Source organism: Chroicocephalus ridibundus, chromosome 25 (genome assembly GCF_963924245.1).
Source record: "Chroicocephalus ridibundus chromosome 25, bChrRid1.1, whole genome shotgun sequence".
NCBI lineage: Eukaryota > Metazoa > Chordata > Aves > Charadriiformes > Laridae > Chroicocephalus > Chroicocephalus ridibundus.
In genome coordinates this window covers 1,462,151-1,473,449 of record NC_086308.1, presented here as the reverse complement: position 1 = coordinate 1,473,449, position 11,299 = coordinate 1,462,151, and the positions used below count along the sequence as shown (strand labels likewise).

Below are 11,299 nucleotides of genomic sequence, written 5' to 3'. Positions count from 1 at the left end.
GAGGAGGGAGAGGTTGAGGAGGAAGAAGTACATGGGGGCGTGGAGGCGGTGGTCACAGGCGATGGCGGTGATGATGAGGCCATTGGCCAGGAGGGCAACCAGGTAGATGCCCAGAAAGAGCCCGAAGTGCAAGAGCTGCAGCTCCCGCGTGTCTGCGAACGCCAGGAGGAGGAACTGGGTGGTGGAGCTGCCATTGGATATTTGTCCTCTGGACATGGGGACCTGTTCAAAGAAGAGACCAAAGTCTATTCAGTTTCTCAGAAAAACTTCTGAAAGTTCCTCTCCTCTTTCAAGGTAGACCTTTGGCAGGTCCCTTTCATGAGCTGTGGTTGGTGCTGGCTGAGGGTGCCGCTGGGAGCAGGGGGCTCTGCAGGATTCAGTCCTGCCTACAGCAGGTCGATAGGAAGACGGGGTGATCTTAGCCTACATCCACTTTTGATATCGAAGAGCTTTTCCGCATTGTCACTCCTAATTCACCCGACGGCAGAGCAAAGTTGAGGGGAATTTGCTTTGTGGACTTTGTTCCAGTTGTCACACAAGAGCTGAGGAGTTTTGGAGCATTCCTGCTGCACTCCAAGTGAAATCCTGTGGGTGCTGGCAGGCAAAGGGACTGTCCCTCAGTGAAGAGTGTGGAGAGCTGACCTGTCCCTCAGCCCTGCTCCCAGCTGCCCTGGGCAGGCACCTTTTTGAACTTGAGGACAGTAACACCCAGGTGTTCCCCCGAAAATGCCAGGACACTGCTGAGAGCAGAGGAATCTCATCTCTCCCCTCCCAGCCAGGGACAAAGAGGCCTCATTGCAGCTGCCGACCTACAGCCGTCCCGTGGCATCTCCCTCTGTGTTGGTTGAGCTGTTGGGAAGGAAAGTGATGGCCGAGTGTTTGTGACGCTGAGAGTGGGGGGCTGCACTGTGTGGGAGAGGAGACCTGGGAGCTGCTGCAGGAAAGGTGCTTGCACTGCAGCGGATGGCAGGGGGGTGCCCGAATCCCCCCTCCCCTCACGTTTCTGGGATCTCCTCCCTCTCCCTCTCTGACAAGGTTTCTGCTGCCTGGAGCTGTCTCTGCTGGGAACCACTTCTCTGTGCCCAGGTCTCCTCCTTTGCAGTGCTCCCAGAAAGAGAACTCCATCCCACCTGCGATGTGCTCAGCTCTGCCCTGCAAACACCTCCTGGCAGCAGGGAACTGCTCCAGGGCATCTCTGCCTGCACAGGGGCAAAGGGGCGGCTCAGAGAACTCAAAGGGAGTGGGCGACCCCGTGCCTTCGCAAGAGTGGGAAAATAAAGTCCCATCTCCCACTGTCCACCCAGCCAAACAAGGTGACTCGTCTCAAAGCACAGACTCCTTCCCTTTCAGGTAATCCCCACTTTGACCAGCCTCTTGAAAAGTTTCCTTGGAAATGCCCTGGCAGTGATCCCCCGGGGTGCAGGGACCGTCTGCGGAAGGACAGCCCTGGGCTCCTCTGGCTGCACACCCAGTTTGGTACCCCTGCAGTCATCCCAAAGACAAGGAAACCACCGTGCCCCGACCTACTGAAGTGCAGCAGGGAAGCCCTGCTCCAGAGCACGTCCTCCTCCTCTGCTTGGGAATCTCTGAGAATCCTCCTGCCAGGTCCTGCAGGCTGCGGGATGAACCAGGTCTAGGATGTCCTCCAAAGAACACCAAACTCAGTGCCCTGCAGCCAGAGACTTACCATATAGAGGGCTGTGAAGATTCCTCCCGCAGTGAGAGCTCAGCTATGCCCCCGCTCCTAGAGTGCCTTTAACACCTCTGCCTTGCTCCTCTCCCCTTGGCACCTGCAGGCAGTGCCCTCAGCCCTGCTGCGCTTTGGGCAGAGCTGTCTCCCTGCAGTGCTGTGGAAGGAGTGCTGCCCGCTTGCCATGAGCTCCCTCTGTCCCAGGAGCCCAGCCCAGCTCAGCAGCAGAGGAGCAGCCCAAGGCAGCCCTTGCTCTGCCCACTTTGGCCTCCCTTCAGGTGTCCCTGGGGCTTCGGGAGAACCTGCTGGGAAACAGGCTGAAGTCAGCACTGAGGTTCCCTTCCTCAGCTGGGCAGAGACACTTCTTTCCAGCTGTGTCGTTTCTATTACCAGAGACAGAGTTAGGCATGAGAATAGCCTTTCCTTGTCTCACCATTAGACAGGACACCCAGACAGCTCTTTACCCCTGGTGAGTGCAGGGATGCAGCTGAATCATTTGAGGCATCTCATCCTGGGTTTGAAGCCCTGGGCTAGGAGAGGACTCCCTCTTGTTCCTTCCACAAACCCACAGGAGGTGGGATTCTTCTTGCCTCAGTTCAGGTGTGCACAAATACAGGCAGCTGTATGGGAGCTCCTTGTCTCAGCTCTCAGGCTACTTCATGGAGATTGAGGGTGTTGTTCAGGTGGAAACACCTGGTGACATTGGAGGTGACACCAGAGCTTGTCCAAGACATTTGCAGGTGACTGCAAGCTCTAATGCAGCAATGCTGAGAGACAAGGCAGCATCGGGGGGCACCATCCTGGAGCCTTGTGAGGAATTCCTTTGGCAGATGGAAATGACAGCAGGTGTTTACATTTAAGACAATTAAAACCTTTCCTTTTCCTTATATCTACAGCAGCCTACAGAGGTCATCAGCTGAGCAAATGGACCTAAGTCCCTCTCTTTCTCTTCTCCATCAGCTGTAGTTCCTAGCTCTCCACTGACTGTAATGGCAGTTGTTTCACGGACATCCCTACATGGCTTAACCCAATTCAGGAAGCTTCTCAATGGCCAAACACAGGCCTGTGGTGCTAAGTGAGATGCCAGCGCTCTCCAGCACGGGCTGGCAGGGACCGCACAGGACCTATGGGAAAGCCATTGGTGTTCAGAGCAGATGCCTGAGGGACACCTCAGAGGGCACTGCAGGCCGATTTGGTTCCTTTGTGCAAGCCTATGTGGCATCTCAGGCACGTTCAGTTTCCGTGGATCAGCGACTGAAACCCACCACTGCAGTGAGGCACGGTCTCACCCATCTCCATTCAGCTGATGCAGAGCAGGTCATGAACAGGAAGCCTATCACACTGGGGTCTCAAATGATTTGGCTGCTCCCAAACTCTCCCAGTTCTTCTTTCAACAATCCTTTCCTGAGGCCCTTGATGAGACAGTCGACACAGGTGAATGATTTTCACAGTGTTCCTGGATCACAGCTTATCCACACGCAAGGACATTTTGAGCAGCACCTTGTCATCCTGGAGATCAGCTTCACCTCCAGCACAGCTCTTCAGCAACACTACAGACAACAAAGCCTGCTTCTTCCAGGGCTACAGAGCCCAGCCTGGCTTTTCTGGTGTTGTAGGGAGCAGCGTTTCCTCGTTTAGTGCCTTCACATTGCCGCCTGCCGTCGCATCCAGTATGTCTCTGGTCTCGAGCACAGCATTAGCAGGTGTGGGGTCTTGGGCACTTGGTACTGGGTTTGCCTGGGACAAGTCCAAGCTTGGCCCCAGTGCTCCAGCTCAGGTGCTGCAGACCAAATGTGCACCAGTGCCCTCAGCCTGGGGCACAGACCGGAGGAGCTGGAGTCCCATGTGCCATCCTAGAGTTTGTACGTTGGTGGAATAAGTGGCAAGGGGTGGTGGGACAGCTCACAGTGGTGCTGCCATGGTGCATAGGGGCTTTTCAGGAGAGACGGGCCAGGAAGATGAGGAGGGAGATGCCCTCCATGTGCAGGAGCTTGTTCTATGTGTGGAGCTCCTCTATGGGGTGCGCAGCAGGTTGTGTGAGCCCTTGTGAGTGAGGGTCAAAGGAGAGGCCTGTTAGTGTGACACCCTCGTGGGAGACAAAGCACCTGCAATCAGGGTAAGGAAGTGGAGAAAGGTTTGCTTAAGCAAGCCATGGAAGTCCTCAGATCCATGACCCCAAGTGCTATTGGAGACTTTAATGACGCTCACTGGCAGGTGAGCCTGGCAGGATGCATACTATCCAGCTGGTGTTGGGCTCTCTTTGGACAACTTCTTTGCACAGGCGCAGACCAACAAAGGTGATGGTCACTCCAATCCAGTCCTTGCAAAAGAGGAAGCGCTGATCAGGGATGCGAAAACCAGTGTCAGCTTTGGCTGTAGGGACCATGAAATACTAGGAGAAGATTTTAGCCTCTTCAGGGGACTTTCAGTGGTAGGCCCATGGGCAGCAGTATTCAAAGGCAGCAGAGCTCAGTACAGTTGGTCTTTCAGAGAAGCATCTTCCAAGCATAAGAACTGTCGACATCCATAAGCCGGAAAACAACCAGACATTTCAGGAGAGCAGCTTGGCTAAGGAAGGAACGTGGATGCAAGGACTGAAGCAGGAATTTAGAAATAGGGATGGCTTTAGAGGAGCCAAAGCTTCCCTAGTGTTGGCCCTTGCAAGAGCTTCGAGGACATCAAGAGGATCTCTTAGTACTTCCAGACCAATGCAAGAAAAAAACCAAAGATTATGTGTGACCACTGCAGAATTTAGTAAGAACAGGTGTAGAGAAATATGAGATACTGTATCCCCCTTGCCTTAGTCTTCCCCAGCAAGGTCTCTCAGCCCTTTGCTCCTCAAGGCAGGAGTCTGGAAGAAAATAACCAGCAGTGAATGTGGATCAATTCAGGTGTCACTTGAGCAAACATAGTCCTTACCAGCCTATGGGGCTGGAGGGGCAGGCTCCCAAGGACCTGAGCGAGCAGGACGGTGTCACCGTGAGGCCCTTCTCCATCATCTTTGAAAGGTCACGGAGTCTGAGGGAACTCCCTGATTACTGTAAGAACCCAAACATTGCATGCACCTTGCAAAAAGGCCCAAAGGATGAGCAGGGTGACAGAAGGCTGTGCGCCCCTGTGACACCCCTTTCTGGGTGTCTGAAAGAGAAGGTGATTTACCCTGGGTTTACCCAAGGTAGCTTCTTCCTGGCCATCCTTTTTACGTTTTCTGAAGAAAGGAGAGGATTTCTGGGCAAGGAAGAGCAATGATTGTCTTCTACCTGGAAGTCAGCAAGGCTTTCAGCATCATCCCCCACAATGTTCAATGTCAGCACACTATGGGCTGCATGGATGGATAAATAGATGGGTAAAAACCAGCTGGACAGGAGGGCTGTCGTGGTTTGGGGCAGATTGGCCAATGGTGAGATGACAGATGCTCTCCCCCACCTCTCACTCCAAGGAGACACAGAAAAGAGAGAAAAGATTTATGAGTTTAGAAAAAAATGGTTACTGTAATAAAAAAGTAATAGTTCATTAAAGTAGTTACATTAATGAAATATTATTAATAAAATATAAAGGAAATAATGAAATAGATACAATGTATACAAAACAGTTTCAGGCTCCCAGGGAGATGTCAATGGCAGGCACTGGGGAAGTCAAGGACTGGACTCAGCACCAGATAGGAACTGGATATCGGATATAGATTCAGGAACGCACAGATCAGGATCAAAGGCAGACAAACAGGGTCCTCCTCAGGCATCAGTCACTGAACAAAGAGAGCCATTAAAGAAAAGAGCCGACCTTTTGATCCCTCAGCTTTTACACTGAGCATGGGAGATGGGATGGAACACTCAGGAGATGGGATGGAACCATGGTAATGCTGGCCTCCTTTGTGGTATCTCTGCAATAAAAGGGAGTTTCCTGAGTGCCATGGGTGAAAATAGGCCTTTTCTTCCCAAACTGGAGTGCAGAACACACTCAGGGAACTGAAGGCTGAAAGGCCTTGATGATGTGCTTGGGTGCTGAACGGACTTGTGGGATGGATGAGGGCACCCCTTATGTCTCATCATGATGAGAAGTCATGACATGAGATGTCAAAACTGGCTCATAAGTCATGACTGACTCACCCCAGAATTCCCTCTCGATTGCCGGTACATCAACATTCAGGGACAGAGCACCAGCCACGTCCCTTGCCTTTGGGGATTCACAAAGTCCAAGCCTGATGGTGAAGTCGTCACTCACAGGAGCGATGGGTGGCCCCATTGAGGCCATCGTTCCTCTTCAGGAACAGCAGGGAAAGCTCTGGATGACGAAGGATGCCAGGACATGCCCCAGAAAGAGAAGATCAGTGCTAATCCTGACACCTGAGTGCAAAGAAATAGTTGCACCTCAACAAAATAAATTACAAAAAATCCCAAACTAAACCCAGAGAACAGCATCCGCCACCAGCACCGTTTCAGTGGTAGTTCCAACCGCTGCAGAGCTGCAGCTGATGGCCCTGCTGTCCCTGTCGCAGGAATCCAACTGACAGCAGTTACCAAGGCCCTTTGGGAAGACTGCGCTGGGTGTCACCTTCTCTGAAGAGGACCTGCTGCTTCCCTCTGGCTGCCATTAGCAGCAGAGCCCTCTGGTTCTCCAGCCCACACTTTGCCCCCTTGGACACAGGAGGGACCGGCTTTCAGCCGCTGCCTTAACAGCTGCCTTTGCTGTGCTTGTTTGCTGTCTCCCTTCCTACCGCATCCGTCCGGATGGGCTTCTCATTCTCTATGGATTTGAAAGGCTCACACTAGACTGCCACCCACTACTTACCCACCCTAGGATATGGTAAAGAAATAACAATTAGCAAATAGGAACTCTACCCACAGTGCGTATCTGGCCAGCCTATAAAGCTGTATCAGCTCATCCTAAAGCTCCGAAGGTATAGACCAGACGATAATTTGATCCCATATCTACCTCCTGTATGATCTGTCCTGAAGGTCAAATCATCATTACCTTCAGAAGAAGATGGAAGGTGAGGAGAAATGGGCAGTAAACGATGAATGGTTGGGAAAAAGCAGCCAAGGAAGTGGCAAAGGAAGCAGCCGAGTTGTCCCAAGGCCAGCTCAGCCCAAGGAGCTTTGGCTGGCCCGCTCTTGAGGATGCCAAGCCCTGGCCAGGTGAGCTCACAAGCAGTGGGTGGGTGCCGCATTACTGCCGCTTTGTGACAGGGGCCACCCCCAGACCCCCGGGTCACACTGTGGCCCCTCAGCCACCACAGCCGGGGCACCTCCTGCAGCCACCAGCTGGCAGCTGTTGGGCTGCCCCAGGCACTGCTGGCCAAGGGCTGCTCATCTGCCCACAGAGCTCCCGCCTCTGCCTGGAGCCGCACCAGCCCCAGGAATAAAAACCTGCCCAGGGCTGTCAGCGAGCCCCTTCACAGCTTTGGCTGGCACAGTCGGGGGCTGAGGACTTCTTTTCCACTCTTCCCAGGTACAGGACTGCGTCTGTGAGACTCCTGCAGCAAAGCACCTGGTGTCTGACAGGTTCAGAACTTCTTGACTTCAAGGGTGGCAGAGCACTGGGACAGGCTGCCCAGAGAGGTGCTGTAGCCTCTGTATCTGGAGATATTCAAACCCCACCTGGACGCATTCCTGTGCAACCTGCTCTAGCTCAACCTGCTCTGGCAGGGGAGGTGGATTAGATGATTTCCAGAGGTCCCTTACAACCCCTATAATTCCCCGATTCTGTGATTTTATCTACCCCAGAAGATCCAGCCACAGGCTGACTGAAGGAGTGCTACCAAAGAACCCCCTTGAGCAACTGCACTGGGTGCACCTTGGGTGGCTGCCAGGCCCCCACCCAGCTGCTCTCCCACCCTGCAGCTCCAAAAAACATTTGTGGGTGGCTTTTTAGCATCTGGTTTAACCCCACGACCTGCCTGGAGGGCAATGAGTGTTGCCTCTGCCCCAAGAAGGCAGCTGGTTGCTATTCCTGACCCCCTTGAGCTCACCAGTTGGGCCCCTGCACCGCCTGCGTCCTCCAGTTTTCCCCACTCTTGCTCGGGGCACTGAGTTCCTCCTGCTCAGCTCAGGGCAGGGAGTTTTCCTCCTGCTCCACTTGGGGAGGCTTTCTTCTTTATATCCTTCCCTTGGGGCATCCAGTGTGGCCTCAGCCTTGCTTGGGTGGCTTCTTTTCATCGTGTTCCCCTCAGGACAGCTGGTTTTTCCCCTCTCTTGCCTGGGGAGGCTCCTTTTGCCCCTGCCCTACACCAGGTGCCTGGATTTACTCCTGCCCTGCTCAAGGTGGCTCTTTGTGCCTCTGCTGACATCGGGGTGACTCGTTTGCTCCTGCCCCACTTGGGGCATTTAGTTTTTTCCCTCTCCAGCTCAGGGCATCTCCTTCTGCCCCTGCCCCCGCCCCGCTCACAGGGGCCATTAATGTCCCAGCCACAGCAGGACCACCGGGGCTCCAGCGCCATTTCATGAAGAAGCTCCAGCTTCATGATGAAGAGGGTGTTCCCAACCACAGTCACAGGGCAGGTCATGAGAGAGAAGAGGACGAGAATTTTTCTGAAGGTTGAGAACATCTCGTACTAAAGGCATTTGCTTCTCTGTTAGGTGCTTAAAAATATCGTGAAGGACGTTCAGAGAGGTGAAACATGGAGGGTGTGTGCCTCTCACTGCATTCCTACTCCCTAGACGTGCTCTGTGCTCTGTGAGAGGTGAGAAATGCCATCTTCTAGAGGGCAATGCCGCTCACGGCTGCAGAAGCCTTTCGGACTGCACAGGGGAGATGCTCCACAGAGGTGCTTCTGTCACACCGTGTCATCAAAGGGACAGGCCATGAAGAGAGGGGAGGGTGAGGTAGCACACAGGTGTTCCTGGTGTCACACCCAGCACTGTCAGGGCTCTGGCAGGGCTGTTCAGAGACAGGAGTCCTTCCCTGGCACGGGCAGAGGCCCTGCAGCAGACTCCATGGTCTCCTGTTGCCACTCCCAGAGGCCGGCAGCACCTCAGCCCCGCGCTGTGTCTCCCTGCTCGGCACCTCTCTGAGATGCCCCACGGCGTGAGGAATGGACACAGGGACCTGGGGTCAAGGAAGCCCATCCCAGTGCTGCATTCAGGGGGTTTCCCAGGGGACGTTACTCTCCAAGCGAAGTGACTTCCAGACACTGTTTGTACCAAGGGACTTTATGGCATCACCAGGAATAGCTGATGAGTTTTGCGCTCACTCAGGTTAATCTCACAACATGCACTTTACGCTCATTGCTGTGGTTGTTACTAGCCAGGTGTGCTCCTAGCCGGGTATGCGACCATTGCCCTGTGGCAGCTTCCCTGGGGTGTCCTGCACACACAGGACCTGACAAGAACCTGCTCTGCTGGTCCTTCATGCCTTTCCCAGGAGCCCTGGCTGGGCGAGGGAGCTGCTGCTTGTCCCCCCCTGCACACTTTACACAATTAAGTTCTACGCTGGTGGTGCCATTTGTGGGGAACTTTCCTGGGCATGTTCTTGACAGCAACATTGGGAGACGACCTTCCAAAGGTGTTTTTGCCTGAAGGCCTTCAGGCACTGCCTGAGGACATTCCCTGCTGTGATGGAGGTGCTGTTAGGGAGGCCAGCTCTGTCAGAGAACTGACCCGTCCCTGCCCCTGCCTGTGGTCACAGCGCTGCCACACCACAGCAGTAGGAGAGAGCTGCCAGAGCAATCAGGCCTTCCAACAGCGCAAGGGATCAGAATGGAGAATGTGGAAATGGGAAGAGAACAGCTCTGAGAAGACCAAGGCTGGTTCTCCCTCCTCTTCTTCCCTCTCCTCTGTCCTGTTCTTTCACCTCCACCTCTGCACACAGGCATGCCCTGCAGCTCCAGAGAGGCCTTCAAAGGAAGGAAGGTTCGTTCTTTCTTTTTTTAAATACACAGAGAGCGCGGGGCCTCATTTACAGAGACTGTGGGACTCACAAAATTTGGAAAGATGCATAATTAGAAGCAGCACAAATGACAATATTTCTTTGTAGACCACAATATACAAAGCAAACAAAAAAAATATACAAAGCATAACAAAACAACCAAAACCCAAACCCAAACCAAAACCCAACGTTACAATGAATTACATGATGAGAGATTTGCAGAAATGACAGTTTATTGCTTCTGAAAATCATCTGGTCATCAGTTTCCGCAATGCATCCTTGAGCTCCTGGTTCCTCATGCTGTAGATGAGGGGGTTCACGGCTGGAGGCACCACGGAGTACAGCACTGCCAGCACTAGGTCTAGAATGGGGGAGGAGATGGAGGGGGGCTTCAGGTAGGCAAATATTCCACTGATGACAAGCAGGGAGACCACGGCCAGGTGAGGGAGGCACGTGGAAAAGGCTTTGTGCCGTCCCTGCTCAGAGGGGATCCTCAGCACGGCCCTGAAGATCTGCACATAGGACAGCACGATGAATACAAAGCAAACAAAAGCAATCAAGGCACTAACGACTAGAAGTCCAACTTCCCTGAGGGAGTCTGAGCCTGAGCAGGAGAGCTTGAGGATCTGGGGGATTTCACAGAAGAACTGGTCCAGGGCATTGCCCTGGCAGAGGGGCAGGGAAAATGTATTGGCCGTGTGCAGGAGAGCATTGAGAAACCCACTGCCCCAGGCAGCTGCTGCCATGTGGACACAAGCTCTGCTGCCCAGGAGGGTCCCGTAGTGCAGGGGTTTGCAGATGGCAACGTAGCGGTCATAGGACATGACAGTGAGAAGATAAAACTCTGCTACAGCACATAAAAAGAAAAAAAAGACTTGTGCAACACATCCTGTGTAGGAAATGGCCCTGGTACCCAAGAGGGAATTGGCCATGGATTTGGGAAGAGTAGTAGAGATGGAGCCCAGGTCGAGGAGGGCGAGGTTGAGGAGGAAGAAGTACATGGGGGTGTGGAGGCGGTGGTCACAGGCGATGGCGGTGATGATGAGGCCGTTGGCCAGGAGGGCAGCCAGGTAGATGCCCAGGAAGAGCCCGAAGTGCAAGAGCTGCAGCTCCCGTGTGTCTGCGAATGCCAGGAGGAGGAACTGGGTGATGGAGCTGCTGTTGGACATCTGCTGTTTCTTGGCATGGGGGCTCTGTCCAAAGGAGGAAAAAAACGGGAAAAAATTAGGACAGACACCTTATAGCAAAGACAGTCTGCTTTTCAGAGATTGTGGTTTTAATTTTCTACTATCACATCTGGCGATTATTGTATTGAGGGGTAGAAATCCTCATGTTTATGACTGAAAATGTGGAGTCTTGAGACGGGACAGGACACAAGGCTCCGTTCTCTGTGGTTTAGTGCAAAGCCAGGAGAGCTGCAGTGTCCATCAGTCTTTTTTCCGTCTGCCCTGTGCTTCTGCTTGTGCTGCCTTGAAGATGACTTCACACACAAATTCCTCTTAAAAAACAAACCCAAACAAATAACTGAACTCATGAGGGAACAGCGGAGCACTGTTTGAACGGACAAATATACAAATTCTTCTCTTTCCCAAACCAGAGTTAGAGCTGTGATGGAGAGAGCAGGACACAACCCCTCACAGAGACAATCAAAGGACTCTGCGAGGACAGTGCCCGACCCCCAGGGAAAGGCTCAGCCCTCCCTAGGATCCCACAGGAGAGCTCTGCCTTTCTGGGGGCAGCTGGCAA

At 53.4% G+C, this 11,299-nt stretch overlaps 1 protein-coding gene across 1 annotated transcript; it reads right to left on the bottom strand.

Moving 5' to 3' along the window:
* Positions 1-9,801: 9,801 nt before the first annotated feature.
* Positions 9,802-10,722, bottom strand: LOC134507671 (olfactory receptor 14J1-like). The gene has a single exon (XM_063318457.1). It carries the CDS (start codon positions 10,720-10,722, stop codon positions 9,802-9,804), a length of 921 nt encoding a protein of 306 aa, XP_063174527.1.
* Positions 10,723-11,299: the final 577 nt, after the last annotated feature.